The sequence below is a fragment of the Nicotiana attenuata genome, chromosome 8 (assembly GCF_001879085.1).
Source record: "Nicotiana attenuata strain UT chromosome 8, NIATTr2, whole genome shotgun sequence".
Lineage (NCBI taxonomy): Eukaryota > Viridiplantae > Streptophyta > Magnoliopsida > Solanales > Solanaceae > Nicotiana > Nicotiana attenuata.
The window spans coordinates 24,422,286-24,445,464 of NC_031996.1; the positions used below are offsets into that span (position 1 = coordinate 24,422,286).

At 35.9% G+C, this 23,179-nt stretch overlaps 2 protein-coding genes across 3 annotated transcripts; both read left to right on the forward strand.

Moving 5' to 3' along the window:
• Positions 500-9,511, forward strand: LOC109231070 (pleiotropic drug resistance protein 1-like). The gene is made up of 20 exons (XM_019396612.1): positions 500-1,174; positions 1,806-1,926; positions 2,015-2,188; positions 2,769-2,928; positions 3,049-3,125; positions 3,254-3,307; positions 3,474-3,866; positions 4,437-4,718; positions 4,815-5,131; positions 5,422-5,582; positions 5,665-5,768; positions 5,852-6,008; positions 6,334-6,503; positions 6,594-6,926; positions 7,036-7,326; positions 7,595-7,678; positions 7,763-8,124; positions 8,217-8,388; positions 8,671-8,925; positions 9,030-9,511. The coding sequence occupies exons 1-20, from the start codon at positions 819-821 to the stop codon at positions 9,285-9,287; spliced, it is 4,281 nt and encodes a 1,426-aa protein (XP_019252157.1). The 5' UTR covers positions 500-818; the 3' UTR covers positions 9,288-9,511.
• Positions 14,108-22,906, forward strand: LOC109231071 (pleiotropic drug resistance protein 1-like). Of its 2 annotated transcripts, XM_019396614.1 has the most exons (21): positions 14,108-14,415; positions 14,827-14,858; positions 16,060-16,180; positions 16,299-16,472; positions 16,778-16,937; positions 17,067-17,143; positions 17,243-17,296; positions 17,748-18,140; positions 18,406-18,687; positions 18,791-19,107; positions 19,208-19,368; positions 19,649-19,752; positions 19,836-19,992; positions 20,095-20,279; positions 20,371-20,703; positions 20,821-21,111; positions 21,209-21,292; positions 21,374-21,735; positions 21,816-21,987; positions 22,083-22,337; positions 22,441-22,906. In XM_019396614.1, the coding sequence occupies exons 1-21, from the start codon at positions 14,125-14,127 to the stop codon at positions 22,696-22,698; spliced, it is 4,263 nt and encodes a 1,420-aa protein (XP_019252159.1). In that variant the 5' UTR covers positions 14,108-14,124; the 3' UTR covers positions 22,699-22,906. The 2 variants fall into 2 exon arrangements, with proteins under 2 accessions (XP_019252159.1, XP_019252158.1); XM_019396613.1 differs by lacking the exon at positions 14,827-14,858 and having other exon boundaries at positions 14,245-14,448.

Here is a 23,179-nt window from a genome sequence, read left to right on the forward strand (position 1 = left end):
ACTTAAAAATGAATTTTGAATTTTTTTGAAAATTTGAAAAACTCCAAAAGTTATTTTTTTTTTTAATTTTCACTTCAGATCTGTCACAAAATTCAAAAATAACATGTCCAAACACAACTCTAATTTTTAAATATTTCACTTAAATTTTTTTAAAAGGTATTTTTGGAATTTTACAATTCTTATGTCCAAACGCCCACTAAGTTCAAAGCATCTCTTCAGGTGTAATTTTCAAGAGTCAAACAAAGTGGCATTTTGTCTTTTGGAATAAAAGATTTCCTCATTTTTCTCCACTTGTCTAGGAGAAATCACTATTATATCCTCTATTACTTGCCAATCAATAAATAAATTTATAAACATTTAAGAAAAATGTACTATGAAAAAACATAGTACTATAATAAATTTACGTTGATATTTTCTTAATAATGTATCCAATATAATAGCCGCCTCTTCTGAATTTGTTGCTATATAAGTCCTCTACCTTTAGTCTTTTTTCACCAACTCTTAACTTTGCCTTTCATTCTTTCATTATTTATAACCATATCAAGTGAAAGAGAAAACAAAGGGTAGAGGGAAAAAAATCTCTAAATTTTTTTTTAACATTCATTTGTGCAATTTTGAGGTGTAGCACAAGATTTTTGAGTCTCGCGTGTCTATCATTTTACCACCAAGGCATCTTAGAACGATACAATCCTCCGCCTTAGGGCGTTAAAAAAGAGCATTTGCATAATTTACGAGTTCTTTTTAAAGTTGACGTGACTTAAGAAAAGAGATTAGCCGACAAAAAATTACACTGTATATATCGTCAACGTTGGCTCAACATGGAGCCGGCGAATCTCAATGGATTGAGAGGGAGTAGTATGAGAGGAAGTATGAGAGGGAGTTTAAGGGCAAGTACAAGCAATTCAATATGGAGAAATAATGGAGTTGAAGTATTTTCACGTTCAGCACGAGATGAAGATGATGAAGAAGCTCTTAAATGGGCTGCATTAGAAAAATTGCCAACTTTTGATCGTTTGAGAAAAGGTTTATTGTTTGGATCAAAAGGTGCAGCTGCTGAAGTTGATATAAACGATCTCGGAGTTCAAGAAAGAAAGACTTTACTTGAAAGGCTTGTTAAAGTTGCCGATGAAGATAATGAGAAGTTTTTGTTGAAACTCAAGAACAGAATTGATAGGCAAGTGAAATAGGTTTTCATGTATAGTTTGTTTTTATTTTGGAAAGTCTTAGCGCAACGGTAAGAGTTATCGTCGTGTATCACTGGGAGGCTACTATCAAGCCGTGAAAATAATATCTTGCAGAAATGTAGAGTAATGATAGATTCAATGTGATCCGGCCCTTCCCGAATCCCGCATATAGCAGAACTTAGTGCATCGGGTTGCTTTTTCTAACTAAGGCAGCCTGGTGCACTAATCTCATGCTATGCGCGGGGTCCGAGGAAGGGCCCGGCAACAAAGATCTATTGTATACAACTTTACCATGCATTTCTGCAAGTGGTTGTTTCCACGGCTTGAACATGTGACATGCTGGTCAAGGGACAACAACTTTACCAAATAGTTGCTTTTTCTAATGAAAATGGCAGCCCGGTGCACTATGCTCCCGCTATGCGCCGGGGTCCGGGGAAGGACCGGACCACAAGGGTCTATCGTACGCAGCCCCAGCATTTCTGCAAGAGGCTGTTTCCACGGCTCGAACCCCGTGACCTCCTGGTCACATCACAGCAACTTTACCAGTTACGCCAAGCCTCCCCTTCAGTTGCTTTTTATTGTTTATTTAACTGATATTTAATTTTTTGTGGAAATTTACAGAGTTGGGATTGATTTGCCATCAATAGAAGTGAGATATGAGCATCTTAATATTGAGGCAGATGCATATGTAGGAAGCAGAGCTTTGCCTACTTTTATCAACTTCATGACCAATTTTGTTGAGGTAATAATATGAATAAAAAAAATTAAACATTTTAATACCTCTGTTTCTTTTGATTGAAACTAACTTTGTTTATTTTTCCAATTTTTAGACATTCTTGAATTCTCTTCACATCCTACGTAGTAAAAAGAGGCAAATTACAATTCTCAAGGATGTAAATGGTATGATTAAGCCATGTAGAATGACTTTGCTTTTGGGACCTCCAAGCTCTGGAAAGACTACTTTGCTCTTAGCTTTGGCTGGAAAACTTGATTCTGCTCTAAAGGTGAGATTTTCCAACCCCAAATATCATATAGTATAAATTTTATAATAAAATATCTATCTTAGATTTACTTATAATATAATTGACTTTACACAATCAGTAAATTGAAGGGAGGCAATTGTCTCTGTATGACCTATATGTCACGAGTTCAAGCCGTGGAAGCATCCACTAATGCTTGCATTAGGGTGAGCTGTCTATATCACACCCCTTGGGTGCAGTCCTTTCCCGGACCCTGCCTGAACGCGAGATGCTTTATGCACCGGACTGCCTTTCTTTACACAATTAGTAAATTTAACCTAACTCTAGAAGTAATACCGTTGCCATATACAGTAAAAGGTGGTCAATTAAACACCTTTTATCGGAAAATGATACTGTGCATGTCGAAAAAAATCACTCTTTATACATAATGTTAAATTATTAAACACCCTTATCCAAATTCTTGGTTTTGCCATTGTGCTAGAAAGTTATTAATTTTAATAATTTGATATTTTAAATTCTTTTTACGCTGTCAGTGTACAGAAGTTAAACGATTTTATTAACAAGAGATAGAACTAAATGTTTCCCTTTTTGTTTGGGAAATCAGGTTACTGGGAAAGTGACATATAATGGACATGAATTACATGAATTTGTACCACAAAGAACAGCTGTTTATATTAGCCAACATGATTTACATATTGGAGAAATGACAGTAAGAGAAACTTTGGAATTCTCTGCTAGATGCCAAGGAGTTGGCTCTAGATATGGTTAGTATTTTCTTATTGCTTTTTAAATCAAATTCAATTTTTATAAGTGATTTTTTTTTTTTTTTGCAGTAAAACATATAGATATTCATTTATTAATTTTTTTTCTTAATACTTGTACAGAGATGTTGGCTGAATTGTCAAGAAGAGAGAAGGCAGCTAATATCAAACCAGATCCTGATATTGATGTCTACATGAAGGTAAAAAAGGGGATAATAAAATATACTAGTTTAATTATTATTCTATTGAAGATTAGGGATTTCACTTTAAATTATTTGAAAATTGTTCACTAAAACACTCAAACTTATTATTATTTTTGGAAATGTAGGCTTCAGCAACAGAAGGACAGGAAGCCAACGTTGTTACAGATTATGTTCTAAAGGTAACATTTACAATATGCAATTATATAGTTCCCCTATACTTTTTCACGAACGGTTTCTGTAGTCATCTTTTAAGTGACCTGATAATGTGAAAATTCTTTTACAGTGTCAGCGTGTTTGTTAAACTCGTTTAGTAATAGTAATTTGCTTCTTAATTTCCATTGGCAGATTTTGGGACTTGACATATGTGCTGATACTATGGTAGGAGATGAAATGATAAGGGGTATCTCGGGCGGACAAAAGAAACGTGTAACGACGGGTGAAATGCTTGTTGGACCAGCAAAGGCACTTTTCATGGATGAAATCTCAACTGGATTGGACAGTTCGACGACTTTCTCTATTGTCAATTCTCTAAGACAATCTGTGCAACTCCTGAAAGGAACTGCTGTGATATCTCTATTGCAGCCAGCTCCTGAGACATACAACTTGTTTGACGACATAATTTTGTTATCGGATGGCTACATTGTGTATCAGGGCCCTCGAGAAGCCGTTCTTGATTTCTTTGAATCCATGGGATTCAAATGCCCTGAGAGAAAAGGTGTGGCGGATTTCTTGCAAGAGGTATGTCTTACAATAAAGTATAACCTGCAAAGTTTGTGATGTTGGAGTGTGTGATCATCTCATCTAAAAGTTCAAATTGTTAGAGAAGCACACTTTTGTATAGTTAATTATGTTTTCGACACGTCCCTTCACGTGTCAATTTGATTCTTTTCATCGACCAAGCATGTGAAAATCCTTTTAGATAGTGTGTGGCGATCAGACTTAACCCAATACCTCTATCTGTTCAGATTCTATCTTGAAGTGTATGACCATCTCGTCTAAAACTGTTCGAGAGAGCATATTTTTATAGAGTTAATTATGTCTTCAACAATGCCCCTCACGTGCGGATCTAATACTTTATCATGGACCAGGCATGTTAAAATTCATTTACACAATGGCTGGTGATAAGACTTAACTCACGACTTCAGTCTGTTCTGATACCATGATACCATTTTGAAGTCTGTGACCATATCATCTAAAAGTTTAAGTTGTTCGATGGAGTTTACTGTTGTATAGTGAACTATGTCCAATATATAGGAATAGTTGAAGTGTTGGTTTTAAAAGGTGGAAATCTTAATTTATTTCTTGCAGGTAACGTCAAAGAAGGATCAACAACAATATTGGGCCAAGAGGGATGAGCCTTACAGGTTTATCACTTCAAAAGAATTTGCTGAGGCATATCAGTCTTTCCATGTTGGAAGGAAACTTGGTGATGAGCTTGCAATTCCATATGACAAGAGCAAAAGCCACCCTGCTGCTTTGTCTACTCAGAAGTATGGTATAGGGACAAAACAACTGTTGAAGGTCTGCGCTGAACGAGAATATCTGCTAATGAAGAGGAACTCATTCGTTTACATCTTCAAGCTCAGTCAGGTGATTATTTATTCTCTTTGAAATATATATGTGTTTTCCTTTTCATAACCATGTGCCAATTGTAATGATCTTTTTGTTTCTGTTATGTTTTCTCAGCTCGCGATAATGGCACTTATAACAATGACAGTCTTTTTCCGAACCAAGATGCCTCGAGATGATATGGATGATGGAGGGATATATGCTGGTGCTCTCTTTTTCGTGGTCGTTATGATTATGTTTAATGGGATGGCTGAGATCGCTTTGACAATTTTCAAGCTTCCGGTCTACTTCAAGCATAGGGATCTTCTCTTTTTCCCTTCATGGGCTTATGCCCTTCCCACATGGATTCTCAAAATCCCTGTAACATTTGTTGAAGTCGGTCTTTGGACGTTCCTTACATATTATGTCATGGGATTTGATCCGAATGTTTCAAGGTAAGGGAAGAAAAAAGACAGTCCAGACTAATAATAATTAGGAAGGGGAACCTTGGCGTAACTAGTAAAGTTACTGCCATGTGTGACCAGGAAGTCACGGGTTCGAGCCGTGGAAACAGCCTCTTGCAAAAATGCAGGGTAAGACTGCATACAATAGACCCTTATGGTCCGGCCTTTCCCCGAACCCCGCGCATAGCTGGAGCTTAGTGCACCGGGATGCCTTTATTTTTTCGGCCTTCGAAATTTCATTCTTCCCACGATTATTAATCGAATCGACTATTGCTTTGCAGATTGTTCAAACAATTCTTGCTTCTCATACTAGTACACCAGATGGCATCAGCATTGTTCAGATTCATTGGAGCAGTTGGTAGAACAATGGGAGTTGCTAGCACATTTGGAGCATTTGCTCTTCTTTTACAATTTGCATTGGGTGGTTTTATCCTTGCAAGAGGTATATTTTGTGGTATTTGCAGAAACTTTTTTCTCGTTCAATCCGATGTATATTCATTTTCTATTTTCGCTTGATGCTGCAGATGATGTGAAGAAATGGTGGATTTGGGGTTACTGGACCTCACCATTGATGTATTCCGTGAATTCAATTCTTGTGAATGAGTTTGATGGGAAGAACTGGAAACATGTAAGTGTTTGTTAATACCTAATGCAACTCGCAAATAGTATATTTCTCGTTTATGGATGCTCATACCACTCTAATTAAAATAGATTGTGCAAGGTGGAACCGAACCACTTGGAGCTGCAGTAATAAGAGCTCGGGGATTCTTTCCGGATGCATACTGGTACTGGATAGGTATTGGGGCACTGGTCGGATTCACAATGGTCTTCAACCTCTTCTACAGTATTGCACTCGCTTACCTGAACCGTGAGTATATCTGATCTCTCTAATTTACTTTACCCTTGAGTAGAAAAATGCCAAATACTAACATAGAGTGAACGATTTAGAGCTATTTTTCAACTTATAGTTTGTATACTAAAAAAAATGGGCAGCCCAGCGCACTAAGCTCTTGCTATGCACGGGGTCGGGGAAGGGCCGGACCATAAGGGTCTATTGTATGCAGTCTTACCCTCCATTTCTGCAAGAGGCTGTTTCCACGGAGTTACCAGTAGAAAACTCATTTTAAGGTCTCTTTATGGCCTTAAGGACTCTTTAAAGGGGGTTTAACGCCTTATTTCTTATGTATCTGCAGCATTTGGTAAGCCGCAGGCTATGATATCAGAGGACAGTGAGAATGCTGATAGCGCAGACGGAGTTGATTCTGTTAGCGAGGGTGAGAACAAGAAGAGGGGAATGGTTCTTCCATTTGAACCACATTCCATCACTTTTGACGACGTTGTATACTCTGTTGACATGCCTCCGGTAACAATCCAGATATTGTCACTAATAATATTCGTGAGGTTTTTCGTCTTTTTTATGGACGGCTCACTTTAACATTCTAATGACTTGCAGGAAATGAAAGAGCAAGGTTCAACTGATGATAGATTAATACTTCTCAAGGGTGTGAGTGGAGCTTTTAGGCCAGGTGTTCTCACAGCTTTGATGGGTGTTAGTGGTGCTGGTAAAACGACATTGATGGACGTGTTGGCTGGACGAAAAACGGGAGGATATATTGATGGAAGCATCAAAATTTCTGGATATCCTAAGAAGCAAGAAACATTTGCACGTATTTCTGGATACTGTGAGCAGAATGATATCCATTCACCTTATGTTACAGTTTATGAGTCCTTGGTTTACTCAGCTTGGCTGCGTTTACCTCAAGATGTTGACGAAAACAAGAGAAAGGTCTTCCTCTAAATTCTTTGTCCATAATGATAATGTATCCTACAAATTGGTCGAACATGTTATAGAATGTGGCAGGCTATAACATTGTCGATTGATCACCTTTCTGCAGATGTTTGTTGAGGAAGTTATGGAACTTGTGGAGCTAACTCCGTTAAGATCAGCCTTAGTCGGACTGCCAGGGGTCAATGGTCTATCGACTGAGCAACGTAAAAGGTTAACCATTGCAGTTGAACTGGTAGCAAACCCCTCTATCATTTTCATGGACGAACCAACTTCAGGGCTAGATGCAAGAGCTGCAGCCATTGTCATGAGAGCTGTTAGGAACACCGTCGATACAGGAAGAACCGTTGTCTGTACCATTCATCAGCCTAGCATTGACATTTTCGAAGCCTTTGATGAGGTGAGTTTATTATGGTTCCAGGACAATGAAGCTAATTTTTATCTCTCTTTTCTTTGGAGCAACTGACAAGTTGTCTCCACGTGACCTATAGGTCACGGGTTCGAGCCATGGAATCAGCCCCTAGCCCTTGATGCTTGCATCAGGGTAGACTACCTACATTACACCCCCGGATCTTGCGTGAACGCAGGATGCTTTGTGCACTAGGATGCCCCCCCCCCCCCCCCCCCATCTTTGCCATCGAATACTAAAGTTAAACATGGCTTTGCAGCTATTTCTAATGAAACGAGGAGGACAAGAGATATATGTTGGCCCTCTGGGTCGCCATTCTTGCCATTTAATCAAGTACTTTGAGGTATGTTACCAAAGCAAAAGCTGAGTCTTTCTTTTACTAGTTTATATAATCGAAATACTAATCTTAGTTTCGTCTTGAATTCAGTCAATGCCTGGAGTTAGTAAGATAAAGGAGGCTTACAATCCAGCAACTTGGATGTTAGAAGTTACAGCCTCATCTCAAGAAATGATGTTAGGTGTCGACTTTGCTGATTTGTACAAGAAATCAGACCTCTACAAGAGGAACAAAGCCTTGATTGCTGAATTAAGTACGCCTCGTCCTGGTACAAAGGATCTGCATTTTGACACTCAGTTTTCACAGCCTTTCTGGACACAATGTATGGCTTGTCTTTGGAAGCAACATTGGTCCTACTGGCGTAATCCAGCTTATACTGCAGTTAGATTCCTGTTCACAACATTCATCGGACTTGTCTTTGGCACAATGTTCTGGGATATTGGCACCAAAGTGTGAGTACAAGTCACAACGAGGCGTAAATAGAAACTTAACGATAACCTTCTATAGTACATGTGCTAAACTATTCGAGCTTTATTGATAACAGGAGTCGGAGCCAGGATCTTTTCAACGCTATGGGATCCATGTATGCTGCATGTCTCTTCCTTGGTGTACAAAATTCATCATCGGTCCAGCCTGTTGTAGCCGTTGAGCGTACTGTATTTTACAGAGAAAGAGCTGCTGGAATGTATTCTGCCATACCATATGCCTTTGGACAGGTGAACAGACAGTTCACTTTCACAAAATCTATACATATTTCACCTTTGCGGTAACTGGTAAAGTTATTGCCATGTGACCAGTAGGCCATGGGTTCAAGCCGTGGAAATAGCCTCTTGCAGAAATGCGGGATAAGCTTGTGGACAATAGACCCTTGTGGTCCGGCCCTTTCCCGGACCCCGCACATAGCAGGAGCTTAGTGCACCAGGCTGCCTTTTTTTATACATATTTCAGCCACAAAAAAGGGTTGATAGTAATCCATGAAAACTTCATTTTTCTTGCAGATTGTCATTGAAATACCTTATGTATTTGTACAAGCTGCTTTCTATGGTCTCATTGTATATTCAATGATTGGATTTGAATGGACTGCTGCCAAGTTCTTTTGGTACTTCTTCTTCATGTACTTCACCCTCTTGTACTTCACTTTCTATGGTATGATGACCGTGGCTATTTCCCCGAATCAAAACGTTGCTTCTATTGTCGCGGCCTTCTTCTATGCAGCATGGAATCTCTTCTCAGGATTCATCGTTCCACGACCTGTAAGTTCTTGAAAATCCATCGTTTCCATATATTTCATCCATGTAAACTAATCCGAATCTCAAAATATGACATGTTATCGTTCCCTTTTTTTGGCTAAAAACAGCGTATTCCAATATGGTGGAGATGGTACTATTGGGCATGCCCTGTTGCATGGACCTTGTATGGTCTCGTTGCATCACAATTCGGTGACCTACAAAACGATCTTGGCAATAATGAAACTGTGGAACAATTCTTGGATCGTTACTTCGGATTTAAGCATGATTTTCTTGGAGTAGTCGCTGCTGTGATCGTTGCATTGCCTGTTATGTTCGCGCTCACATTTGCATTGGCCATTAAGGCATTCAACTTCCAGAAAAGATAAGAGACTTAGCCTTTCAATCCAAAAGACTTACACAAGAAAGAATAGGTTATATAACTCCTATGTATAGGTCACAACTTGAAGACTGTTTCTTGTAACATTTTTGTCTTTTTTTTCAATTATTACTATGTATGTTCTTCTATTATTTTCTTTATTGAGTTCCAAGTTTTGTGTAGGGAAAATTAATTTATTAATGAGAATGAAACTATACCAGCAATTTTGCTCTATTTTTGGTGCTTTATCTTCTCTTTAACTTCTCCTTCATTTTTAAAAGTGTTTTTTTCCTTTTTCAAAATAAATTTAATATGGTCTCATAACAACAATAACAAACCCAGTATATAATATGTATATAATATGGTCTCGTAAAAATAACGATATATTATATAACGATATATATATATATATATATATATATGTGTGTGTGTGTGTGTGTGTGTACTAGTGTTAGTGTACGCGCGTTGCGCGTGTATCAATCTCAATGAATGAGTTTGTTTAAAAAAAAAAAAATATTAAGAGTAAAAATATATAGACTTTGAAGATTTAAAAGCTTTTCTAGTTTTTGGAGCTATTTTCAAGTTTATTTTTTTTTAAACATAAGATGGTTTTTTTCTTTGTCGCAAGCAAAATGCAAGTTGTTCTACTTTTTAAATTGATATATAATATAATATTATTCCTGTTAGATTAACAAAGAATAAATTACATTACCAAAGTAGAATACACCAGCTACCTTTTAAATCATAAATACAAATTAGTTAATTTTAAAGTCCTAAATATTAAAAAAATTAAATTAAAATTTTATATATGAAATTAATGTTTAAAAGTAGAAAAAACCTATCAACATTTTTTCTTGGAGTTTTTTTTGCTTTTATAAAATAGTATTAATAAAACTAAATAATAATAATAATAATAATAATAATAATAATAATAATAATAATAATAACAATAATAATAATAACAACAATAATAATAATGATAATAATAATAATAATTGAAAGAAAATAACAAATATATTACAAAGAAATATCAAGTTAGCAGGTGAGTCTTAATTGGTCCGACTGTTGGACCATGGGCCCACCAGACCCATATATTTTATGTAGGGATTTTTACATTCCTATGCCACATAGGAAACCTTATTACCCTCAATATTTAAGTTTTGACTTAATTACACTTAGTATACCAAATTACCAATTCTATATCATCTCCCTATTAAGGTCACAATCCTCTCCCTTCTCTCTAGGAAGACCATGAATAGTGATTCCGTCACTATTCATCGGCCATAACTCCGGCATCCGGCAAGGTAAGGTCACAATATTGGTCCCAAAAGAACACCCTTCTCATTGTGAACAATCTCCGCTTGATTTCTTCCTAAAATCTATAATCATTCACAACAGATCTTAAAATTGTTTTTAAGAGCTACTGTAGCATCGAGCTCTCTTTAGCCAATTTCAACGTTTGCTGCCCTTGCAAGTTTCTGCTTATTGTAACGTGAAGTTGGATGATTGAAGATCAACTTGGATGGTTTGTTTTTAAGCGTGATTCACAGGTTTGAAGCTAAAATCAAAACCAGATTTTAAAAAGTTTTTCGGAACTACTGTAGCATCGAATTAGCATAAGCTGATGCATTTCTTGTCATAGTTATTAAGGTGCTAAAGAATTATCTTTGGTGCAAGAGAGTGCTGTCGTGAAAATCTCGGTTGATCTATGTTTTTCAAGATTCCTGAAAGAAAACGTTAGAGTTGATAGATCACTGCTCCTTTACGCAGTGCAGCCATGGCCACTATGGCCAGTGGCCAGCTACCCTCACTCGCTGGGCCTCCTCCCCAACCTCCCCCTAACATCACCCAGCCATGCACGACAACACCTATGGATTATGCAAAGGCTATAAAACCTACGACCACTTCGACATTGTAAGATCGAGCAGCAGTAGATGCTACAATTGAATAAGAATTGGGATAATACAAATAATCTACAATTTATCTACAAACTGGGTACATTGAATTTTTATATCCCAAATCTCATTCAATTGTAGCATAATTGGTATTTTTGACATTATTGCGTTTTTTCAGAAGATTTGTAGAAGTTTTAGCCGTTTTATATTTGTTAAAACAGAAAATAAAGCATCTACAATCAGTATACAAATAATCTTCAATTTATCTACAATTTCTACAATATGTCTTCTTCTTCTACAATTTCTGAAATCACTATTCATCGGCCATAATTCCGGCATCATACCGGCAAGGTAACATACTCAAAATTGGTTCCAAAAGAACACCCTTCTCATTGTTAACAATCTCCTTTTGTTTTTTTTCCTAAAATCTACAATCATTATGCTACAATTGAATGACAATTGGGAAATTAAAATTCAATGTGCCCAGTTTGTAGATATTTTGTAGATAAATTGTAGATTATTTGTATTATTCCAATTCTNGTTAAAACTAAGTTAAACCCGTAAAGTTACTTTTACTAACCTAAACCAAATTCCCAAAGTACCTAAAACCAAAATTAAAATCGTACTTTTAGTTAAAACCCTAAACTTTTCGAAAATTTTCCTAAAACGACTTTTACTAAGGTCCTTTTTTAACTTCGGTCCTAGTACTTAACTGGTAAGTAAACTACTACTTCGATCGGCCCATAATTCCGGCATCCGGCAAGGTAACATCTCAAAATTGGTCCCAAAAGAACACCCTTCTCATTGTTAACAATCTCCTTTTGTTTTTTTCCTAAAATCTACAATCATTTGCAACACATCTTAAAATCGTTTTTAAGACTTACTATAGCATCATCTTCTCTCTAGCCAAATTCAAAGTTACTGCCATATTGTAACGTGAAGTTTGCCTAAGTGTATGGATGTTTGAAGATCAATCGTGATTCATAGCTTTGAGTTGAAACACACTGTAGCTTCATCAGGGAAGATTCTGCCCTATTAATTCCTAATAAACGAATGGTACAGAAATTGTAGGAAAAATATGGACTAGGCGGGTAATTTAGATACTATGCATATATTTGGTAATAAAGTTTCATATATGGTATAGGAAGGAAAAAATCCGTTTTATGTAATTACGTAAATTGAAATAGTAAAATATACGGATTCTCTAATATCTAAATTATAGATCTAAATAACATATTTGTTCAAAAACTTAAAATATAACCGATAGAACAAAAACTTATTATTACCTTAAATTCCTTATAAGAAAATACATTTTATATATTATCTTTATTTCACTTATCTAATTGAATTTGTGCTTAAAAATTAAAATAATTATAATTATAACTCAAAATGTAGCATGTCATTTGTAAACTTATTTATAGATATTATTTTACTCATAATTATTTATAGATATTTGTAGAACATATATTTTATATACTTTGTGGAAGGTAAAAATATTGGTTTTGATTTACAATGTATGCTTGATTTCAATATTTTTAGAAATAAAATTAGAACTTAGTCTCTTTTGCTTCGGTTATCTAACTATCATGCGGTTATTAATGCTTCTTGTTACTGCTTTTTTTATGACTTTTCCTTTACTATATTTCTTTTACTATGTTGTGATTATTTTTTTCCTGAGCCGAGAGTCAATTGAAAATAATCTCTCTACCTCCACAAGGTAGGGATAAGATCAGCATATATACACACTATCTTCCCCAGACTTGTGAATTAAATTTAAATTTATTGTTGTTGTTCATAAAATTAAAACTTAATTTTTACTAATAAATTTCAAAGATACGTGTAAAATTTAAATTATAAACGAGAAACTTTTAGCCTTTAATAATATTTTTAAGTTGTTTGTTGTAAGGTGGATTGTAAATACCTTTTCATATATTCCCACTAAAAGTGCACTGCATGTAATTCGATCACATTAGAATAAGAATTCCTAACCTTTAAAAGAGCTTTAAGTGCACAAGATTTTATTTTGTAAATTTTTATTTGTTATTTTCAATTAACTTTTTTTCCTTTTCTAAAATGGTAAAGAATTAATTGGTTATAATTTTATACAAAGATTTAAACTCCTAAATCTAAAAAGAGTTCTAAGTAGATGAGAGTTTCCTACTTTAACTTTTATGGGCGTTACAAGGAAGGATCCAACTAAAAACTTTACTTGATTTTGGTATCCTAAAAATTAGAAAAATAATTAAATAACTATTTCTAAATTTTAGAGAATAATTAAATGACTATTTCGTCTGTTATAAAATATATTAAAGGGTAAAAAAGGCGAACGACATTTCGCTAAGGGCCTTCGTGCTTTTAATATATATATATATATATATATATAAATGATTATTTTCAGAAATTCTTTAAACTTCTTTAATATTTTATTGCTGAAAAACTTAGGTTGCAAATATTCTAAGGTTCCAAATTCTAATCAAGAATCAGCTTCTAGATTTTCCTCATATTATTCTCCATTTGTCTTGGAAAAATCAATAATTAGTCAAACTAGTCAAGTCAATATATTCCAACAAACAAAAAAATAGTGGAAAAAAAAAGACTACATTTGAGTTAATATTTTGAATAATGTATCCAATAGTCACCCTCTCCTGAACTTGCTGCTATATAACCGCTCTGCCTTTATCTTTGGCATCAACTCTGACTTTCCCTTTCATTCTTTATTCTATATAACCATATATCATACAACTAAAGAAAATTCAAGAAAATAATTTTAGGTATCTCTCAATACTCTTTCACGTTCATTCGAACACGTTTTGAATATTGGAGATAGATTTTTCATTTTTGGGTACAATCGTTCGCCTCAGGGCGTTAAATATTGCATTTTTGCATGGTTTTGCATGGTTTAAGAGATTAGCCTTTTGATCGATCAGAAGTGGACGTTACGATTGGTTGACGATGGAGCCAGCAAATCTTAATATTTTAAGAGGGAGTAAGAGTTTAAGGGGAAGTTTTAGGGCAAATAGTAGTTCAATATTTTCACGTTCAGCACGAGATGAAGATGATGAAGAAGCTCTTAAATGGGCTGCTTTAGAAAAGTTGCCAACTTTTGATCGTTTGAGAAAAGGTTTATTGTTTGGATCAGAAGGTGATTCTGCTGCTGAAGTTGATATAAATGATATTGGACATCAAGAAAGGAAATCTTTGCTTGAGAGACTTGTCAAAGTTGCAGATGAAGATAACGAGAAAGTTCTTGTTGAAACTCAAGAATAGAATTGACACGTAAAGTGAGAAATATTTTACCTTATATATAATATATATATATATACTCAAACAAACGAGAACCTTGGCGTAACTGGTAAAGTTGTTGCCATGTGATCAAGAGATCACGGGTTCGAGATGTGGAAGCAGCCTCTAGCAGAAATGCAGGGTAAGACTGCGTACAATACACCCTTACGGTCTAGCCCTTCTTGGATCCCGCGCATAACGGGAGCTTAGTGCACAAGGGTCTAGCCCCTTCCTCGTACCCCGCGCATAGCGGAAGCTTAGTGCACCGGGCTGCTCTTATACTAGTTTGTTTACATACATGATTTTGGACATCAACAAAGAAAGAGTTTGTTTGAGAGGCTTGTTAAAGTTGTTGATGAAGATAATGAGAAGTTGTTGTTGAAACTCAAGAATAGAATTGACACGTAAGTGAAAGAAATTTTCATATATATATATATATGCGCTTTGCACGTGTACCCTATGTGGATGAGTATATACACAATTATAAGAAATTACATATGTTATTAAAATAATATATTTGAGTTATAAAATAAAATTTAAAGGAGAAAGTGACCTATTGTGATTTTTGAAATTTGCCACCAATTACCAAGCTTATTAGATTGTCTTCTTTCTTTTTGGGATTAGTAAGTATAACATACTAAACATAAAGAAACTAAATGATAAGGTTGAAATAATAGTCCATTTATTAATCTCTTTTAAAATTAGATTGCGTGAATTTAATGTACAATTGTTAAGATATTTGGACTTGACGTATATAATTGACATATTGTGTTATGATAGCACATACTACTCTATTCCAGTAAGATATATAATTTATATAAAAAAAACATACAGTATATAACACGTATATAGGAACATAAATAATAACGTTAAGAAATTGCATGACAGTTGTCAATGAACAATACTTAACAATAAAATTAGGTGAAATATCACATATGGTGTATTTTGTGATTTAACCCCTAGCATAAGTCTTTTAAACTTCCTCATTTAAACAAAGCCATTTTATTGGAAGGAAAATTTACTATTTGGTACAACAATATTAAAGGAATAGTGTTTCAATGAGGGATAAAAATGTCTTTTAATTTTTATGGATATTTTGGTAAATCAACTTTACAATTTAGGGTTTCCTGCTTTTAGTATAGTATATGAAGAGGTTACGGGTTCGAGCCATAAAAACAGTCTCTTGCAGAAATACAGTATAAGACTGCATGCAATATAATAGACCCTTGTGGTCCGTGCTGTCTGGTTCCCGGGCTGCTCTTATACTAGTTTGTTTACAATATTCGGAAATCTCGATGCAACGGTAAGAGTTGTTGTCATAATGACAAAAAGTTCGATGGGGTTTAAGACGTGAAAACAACCACTTGTAGAACTTCAAGGTAAGATTGTGTGCCCAGGGGTCACGAGTTTTGAACTGTGAAAACAGTCTCTTACATAAATACGAGATATGAGTAGTATAATGGACTCGAGGTGATACCTTTTCTCGGACCTAAGCATAGCAGGAACTTAGTGCATCAAAGGTTTACCTAGTTTACCTTTTCTATTTTTATTTAATTGGTATTTAACTTTTTGTTCTTTTTTGTTGGAAAAATGAAATATTTACAGAGTTGGGATTGATATGCCATCAATAGAAGTAAGATATGAGAATCTAACTATTGAGGCAGATGCATATGTAGGAAGCAGAGCTTTGCCTACTTTTATCAACTTCATTACCAACTTCTTTGAGGTAAAAATCTAAACCAAAAAAATAAATAAATTATATATCTATTTTTAATTTTCAAGGGAGTTGTTATTTTATCAAACTAACTTTTGTGTTTTTTTTTGTTCAATTTTTTGCTCCAAAGACAATGTTGAATTCTGTTCACATTCTACCAAGTAAAAAGAGACAAATTACAATACTCAAAGATGTAAGTGGTATGATTAAGCCATGCAGATTAACTCTGCTTTTGGGACCTCCAAGCTCTGGAAAAACTACATTTTTATTAGCTTTGGCTGGAAAGCTTGATCCTACTCTAAGGGTAAGATTTTTAATTCCAAATATCTTAGAATTTTTTTAAAATAAAGATATTGTATAAAACTCGCAAGGGTGGCCGAGTTGGTTGAGCAGAAGATCCCCCAAATGGGAGGTCGCAGGTTCGAAACCCCCTGCATGCTTTCTCGGTCGAGCTTGTCTATATACCTCTCGAGTGTGGTCTGCGAGCTATTACACTGGAGATACTACAATTTTTGTTAAACTATCAATGTATAGAAGTTAAACGCTTTTATAAATAAGAAGGGAAAAAAACTAAAGTTTTCTATCTATTTTTTTTTTTTTGGAAATCAGGTTAATGGGAAGGTGACATATAATGGACATGAATTACATGAATTTGTGCCACAAAGAACAGCTGTTTATATTAGTCAACATGATTTACATATTGGAGAAATGACTGTTAGAGAAACTTTGGAATTCTCTGCAAGATGTCAAGGAGTTGGCTCTAGATATCGTTAGTATTTTCTTATTGATTTTTTAATTAAATTCAATTTATATAAGTGAGTTTTATTTATTTCTTTTTTGTAGTAAAAACATATAGATATTCATTTATTAATTTTTTTTTTCTTGAAAACTTGTGCAGAGATGTTGGCTGAATTATCAAGAAGAGAGAAAGAAGCTAATATCAAACCAGATCCTGATCTTGATATCTACATGAAGGTAAGAATACAAACAAAATATACTAACAATGAAAGGAAGTACTTAATTTTTTGTATATCTACATTTATACTTTTTATTTGTTGTTTTTGGGAAATGTAGGCTGCAGCAACAGAAGGACAAGAAGCCAATGTTTATACAGATTATGTTCTTAAGGTAAAATTTACAACACTCAAGTATTCAATCATATATTTTGGCCATAGAAAAGGGTTGAAAAGAGTTCAATAAGGATTTTACTTATATACACCGATATTGAAGGAGAGCTTGGCGTAACTGGTAAAGTTGTTGCCATGTGACTAGGAGGTCACAGGTCGAGCCGTGAAAACTGTATCTTGTAGAAATGGAGGGTAAGGCTGCATACAATAGACCTTTGTGGTCCGACCCCTCCCCAACCTCGCGCATAGCGGGAGCTTAGTACACCGGGTTGTCCTACATGTAAAGAATCTTTACACTAGCAGTGTATGTTAACCTGTTGTAACATGTAATTTGCCTTACTTTCCACGTTACTAATCTCAGTTTTTATGAACGTTTTATCTTTTAAGTGTCCTGATAGTGAAAAGCTAAACTAAATTAATAATAGTAACTTTCTTTCGACTTGCATTTGAAGATTTTGGGACTGGATGTTTGTGCTGATACTATGGTGGGAGATGAAATGCTAAGGGGTATCTCAGGCGGACAAAAGAAACGTGTAACAACGGGTGAAATGCTTGTTGGACCAGCGAAGGCGCTTTTCATGGATGAAATCTCAACTGGATTAGACAGTTCAACGACTTTCTCCATTGTCAATTCTCTAAGACAATCCGTGCAGCTAATGAAAGGAACTACTGTGATATCTCTGTTGCAGCCAGCTCCCGAAACTTACAACCTGTTTGATGACATTATCCTGTTATCAGATGGCTACATTGTGTATCAGGGACCTCGAGAATCCGTTCTTGACTTCTTTGACTCCATGGGCTTCAAATGCCCAGAGAGAAAAGGCGTGGCAGATTTCTTGCAGGAGGTAAAATATAACCAAGAAATTTAGAATGCTGAAGTGTGCGACCATCTCATCTATAAGTTTAAACTGTTAAAGAGAGCGCACTTTTATACAGTTATTATGTCTTCAACGTGTCTCCTCACGTGCCAGTCTTATTCTTTTTCATGGGTAGTGATGATACTTAACATATGTGTGTGACCATAAAAGTTTAATATGTAACTATGTCTTAGACATATAAGAATAAAGTTTAAGTTCTAAAAGGTGGAAGTTTTTAAATTACTTCTTGCAGGTAACATCAAAGAAGGATCAACAGCAATATTGGGCTAAGAAGGATGAGCCTTACAGGTTTATAACATCAAAAGAATTTGCCGAGGCATATCAGTCTTTCCATGTCGGAAAGAAACTTAGTGATGAGCTTGCAACTCCATATGACAAGAGCAAAAGCCACCCTGCTGCTTTGTCTACTCAGAAGTATGGTATAGGGACAAAACAACTATTGAAAGTCTGCGCTGAACGAGAATTCCTGTTAATGAAGAGGAATTCATTCGTTTACATCTTCAAGCTCTTTCAGGTACTGACTACTTGGTCTATTAGAGATGTAAAGGTGTTTGCCGTTTCATAACCATGTTTTTCAGTTGTAATGATCTCTTTGTTTCTGTTCTTTTTCTTCTCAGCTCGTGGTAATGGCACTTATAACGATGACAGTCTTTTTCCGAACTAAGATGCCTCGAGATGATATGGATGATGGAGGGATATATGCTGGTGCTCTCTTTTTCGTGGTCGTTCAGATTATGTTTAATGGAATGGCTGAGATCAACCTAACAATTCTCAAGCTTCCAGTTTACTTCAAGCAAAGGGATCTTCTCTTTTTCCCTTCATGGGCTTACGCCCTTCCCACGTGGATCCTCAAAATCCCCATAACAATTGTTGAAGTTGCAATTTGGACGTTCCTTACATATTATGTCATGGGATTTGATCCGAATGTTTCAAGGTAAGGGAAGTTAAAGACAGTACATACTAATAATAATTAGGTGGCCTTTGTAATTTCTTTCATCCCATGATTATTAATTGAATCGACTATTGCTTCGCAGATTGTTCAAACAATTCTTTCTTCTCGTACTAGTACACCAGATGGCATCAGCATTGTATCGATTCATTGGAGCAGCGGGAAGGACAATGGGAGTCGCTAGTACATTTGGAGCATTTGCTCTCATCTTACAATTTGCATTGAGTGGATTCATCCTCTCAAGAGGTATATTTTATGTTGTTTGCATAAATTCTTTTTCTTGTTCAATCAGACACCGAGGGTGAGCCTTGGAGCAATGGTCAAGTTGTGTCCGTGTGACCTATAGGTCAGGGGTTCGAGCCGTGGAATCAGCCACTGATGCTTGCATCAGGGTAGGCAGCCTACATTATACCCCCTTGGGGTGGGGCCCTTCCCCAGACCCTATGTGAACGGAATGCTTTGTGCACCGGGCTGCCCTTGTTGAACCAGACACCATATTTATTTTATATTTTGCGTGATGCTGCAGATGATGTGAAGAAATGGTGGATCTGGGCTTACTGGATCTCACCATTGATGTATTCCATGAATTCAATTCTTGTGAATGAATTTGATGGGAAGAATTGGAAACATGTAAGTATCTTATTCCTAATGCAGCATGCAAATAGTTAAGTTTCTCGTATGTGGATGCTCATTTCCACTCTTAATTAAAATAGATCGCGCCAAATGGAAACGAGTCACTTGGTGCTGCAGTAGTAAGAGCTCGAGGATTCTTTCCGGATGCATACTGGTACTGGATAGGTATTGGGGCACTTATTGGATTCATAATGATCCTCAACATCTTCTACAGTTTAGGACTTGCTTACCTAAAACGTGAGTATATCTGATGTCTCTTCTTTCCCCTTGAAAGAGAAAAATGCCATATACTAACATAAAATGAATGAAGTCGTGTACTTATTTCTTATATATCTGCAGCATTTGGTAAGCCGCAAGCTATGATATCAGAAGACGACGAGAATGCTGATAATGTTCGACTAATTAGTCCAGAGGGAGGTGATTCTGTTAGTGATGGTCAGAACAAAAAGAGGGGTATGGTTCTTCCATTTGAACCCCATTCCATCACTTTTGATGACGTCGTATACTCCGTTGACATGCCTCAGGTGCCTTCCCAGAAAGTGTTGATACTATTATTCATGTGGTTTTTTGCTCTTTTCTGTGAACAACAAACTTGAATATTCTAATGATTTGCAGGAAATGAAAGGACAAGGTTCAACTGAAGATAGATTGGTACTTCTAAAGGGTGTAAGTGGATCGTTCAGGCCAGGCGTTCTCACAGCTTTGATGGGCGTTAGCGGTGCTGGTAAAACAACATTGATGGATGTCTTGGCTGGAAGAAAAACAGGAGGATATATTGATGGCAGCATCAAGATTTCTGGATATCCCAAGAAGCAAGAAACCTTTGCACGTGTTTCTGGTTACTGTGAGCAGAATGATATCCATTCACCTTATGTTACAGTTTACGAGTCCTTGGTTTACTCAGCTTGGCTGCGTTTACCTCAAGATGTCGATGAAAACAAGAGAAAGGTTGGTTCCTATAAATTCTATCTCTAGTCTATCCTACATATTGGTCAAACCTATTATACAACATAGCAGACAATAACATTATCGATTGATCGCCAATAACATTCAAACCTATTACAGATGTTTGTTGAGGAAGTTATGGAACTTGTGGAGCTAACACCATTAAGATCAGCTTTAGTTGGATTACCAGGAGTAAATGGTCTATCAACCGAGCAACGGAAAAGGTTGACCATTGCAGTTGAACTGGTAGCAAACCCCTCGATCATTTTCATGGATGAACCAACTTCAGGACTAGATGCAAGAGCTGCAGCCATTGTCATGAGAGCTGTTAGGAACACTGTCGATACAGGAAGAACCGTTGTCTGTACCATTCATCAGCCTAGCATCGACATTTTCGAAGCCTTTGATGAGGTGAATTCATTAACCTTCCAGTTCCAAGACAGTGAAGCTAATCTTTGTTTCCTCTTTTCTTTTGCCAATGAATACTAAAATAAACACTGCTTTGCAGCTATTTCTAATGAAACGAGGAGGACAAGAGATATATGTTGGTCCTCTGGGTCGCCATTCTTGCCATTTGATCAAATACTTTGAGGTATGTTATCAAAGTGAAAAATGAATTTTATTTCCTAGTTATATACTCAAAATACTAATCTTACGGTCGTCTTGAATTCAGTCAATGCCTGGAGTTAGTAAGATAAAGGAGGCTTACAATCCAGCAACTTGGATGTTAGAAGTTACAGCCTCGTCTCAGGAAATGACGTTAGGAGTTGATTTTGCTGATCTGTACAAGAAATCAGACCTCTATAAGAGGAACAAAGCCTTGATTGCTGAACTAAGCACGCCTCGTCCTGGTACAAAGGATCTGCATTTTGATACTCAATTTTCACAGCCTTTCTGGACCCAATGTATGGCTTGTCTCTGGAAGCAATATTGGTCGTACTGGCGTAATCCATCTTATACTGCTGTTAGATTCATTTTCACATTATTCATTGCACTTGTCTTTGGCACAATGTTCTGGGATCTTGGCACCAAAGTGTAAGTACAAGTCATAATGAGAAGTAAATAGAACTCTGGATAGTACTTAAGCTAAACTATTCGAGCTTTATTGATCACAGGAGTCGGAGCCAGGATCTTTTCAACGCTATGGGATCCATGTATGCTGCATGTCTTTTCCTTGGCGTACAAAATTCATCGTCGGTCCAGCCTGTTGTAGCCGTTGAGCGTACTGTATTTTATAGAGAAAGAGCTGCTGGAATGTATTCAGCCATACCTTATGCCATTGGACAGGTGAACATATAGTTCAATTTTGTCACAATATGTACACATTTCAGCCTTAAAAAAAGACTTCATATTAATCCATGAAAATTTTACATTTCTTGCAGGTTATTGTTGAATTACCTTATGTATTTGTACAAGCTGCTTTCTATGGTATCATTGTGTATGCGATGATCGGATTTGAATGGACTGCTGCCAAGTTCTTTTGGTACTTCTTCTTCATGTACTTCACCCTCTTGTACTTCACCTTCTATGGTATGATGACCGTGGCCATTACCCCGAATCAAAATGTTGCTTCCATTGTCGCGGCCTTCTTCTATGCAGTATGGAATCTGTTTTCAGGATTCATCGTTCCACGACCTGTAAGTTCTTGAAAAATCCTTCAATTCGATCAATTTTTATCCACGTAAACTAACCTGAATCTCAAAAAATGACATGTTATCATTTCCTTTTTGCTAAAAACAGCGTATTCCAATATGGTGGAGATGGTACTACTGGGCATGCCCCGTTGCATGGACCTTGTATGGTCTTGTTGCATCACAATTCGCTGACCTCCAAAACGATCTTGGCAATAATGAAAATGTGAAGCAATTCTTGAGCCGTTACTTTGGATTTGAGCATGATTTTCTTGGTGTAGTCGCAGTGGTGATCGTAGCATTGCCTGTTATGTTCGCCGTCATATTTGCATTGGCCATTAAGGCACTCAACTTCCAGAGAAGATAAGAGAGTTCACCTACCACAACTTATGAGAAAGAAGAGAATACAAAAGTCAAAACTACTATATATATATATTGATCACTACTTGAAGATTGTTTCTTGTAACATTTTGTATTACTGTGTATGTACTTTTGTTTTACCTTAATCCAAGTTTTGTTTGTACAAACAAATAATTTTTCAATGATAAATGAAAATATATGCACAATTTACTCTATTGTTGGCTTCTTTTTTTCTCTTCCCTTCAACTATATGCTAGTTCTCTCCTTTTTTTCTTTTTCATTCTCAAAATAAAAAATCAAGAAACATTGGAAAGATCAAGGAGATAGGAAAAAAAAAAAAAGGCCAATGGAACCTTTGCTAAAGTGGAAAACTCCAATGTTAAGATCTAACAAAAAGTTATTGAAAATAGTCGGGTTCATCTGTATCCTCTCCGCCGGAAAATTACACTGTATATACAAGGTGAAAATTATTTGTTATGTATATATAG

Coding starts and splice junctions, on each gene's coding strand:
- LOC109231070 (XM_019396612.1), top strand. CDS start 819: ATGGAGCCGGCGAATCTCAATGGATTGAGAGGGAGTAGTATGAGAGGA. Junction 3,308..3,473: donor TTACAGATTATGTTCTAAAG/GTAACATTTACA, acceptor TTCCATTGGCAG/ATTTTGGGACTTGACATATG. Junction 5,583..5,664: donor TGGTTTTATCCTTGCAAGAG/GTATATTTTGTG, acceptor TTGATGCTGCAG/ATGATGTGAAGAAATGGTGG.
- LOC109231071 (XM_019396614.1), top strand. CDS start 14,125: ATGGAGCCAGCAAATCTTAATATTTTAAGAGGGAGTAAGAGTTTAAGG. Junction 19,108..19,207: donor TTTGATCCGAATGTTTCAAG/GTAAGGGAAGTT, acceptor ATTGCTTCGCAG/ATTGTTCAAACAATTCTTTC. Junction 21,293..21,373: donor ATTTGATCAAATACTTTGAG/GTATGTTATCAA, acceptor TCTTGAATTCAG/TCAATGCCTGGAGTTAGTAA.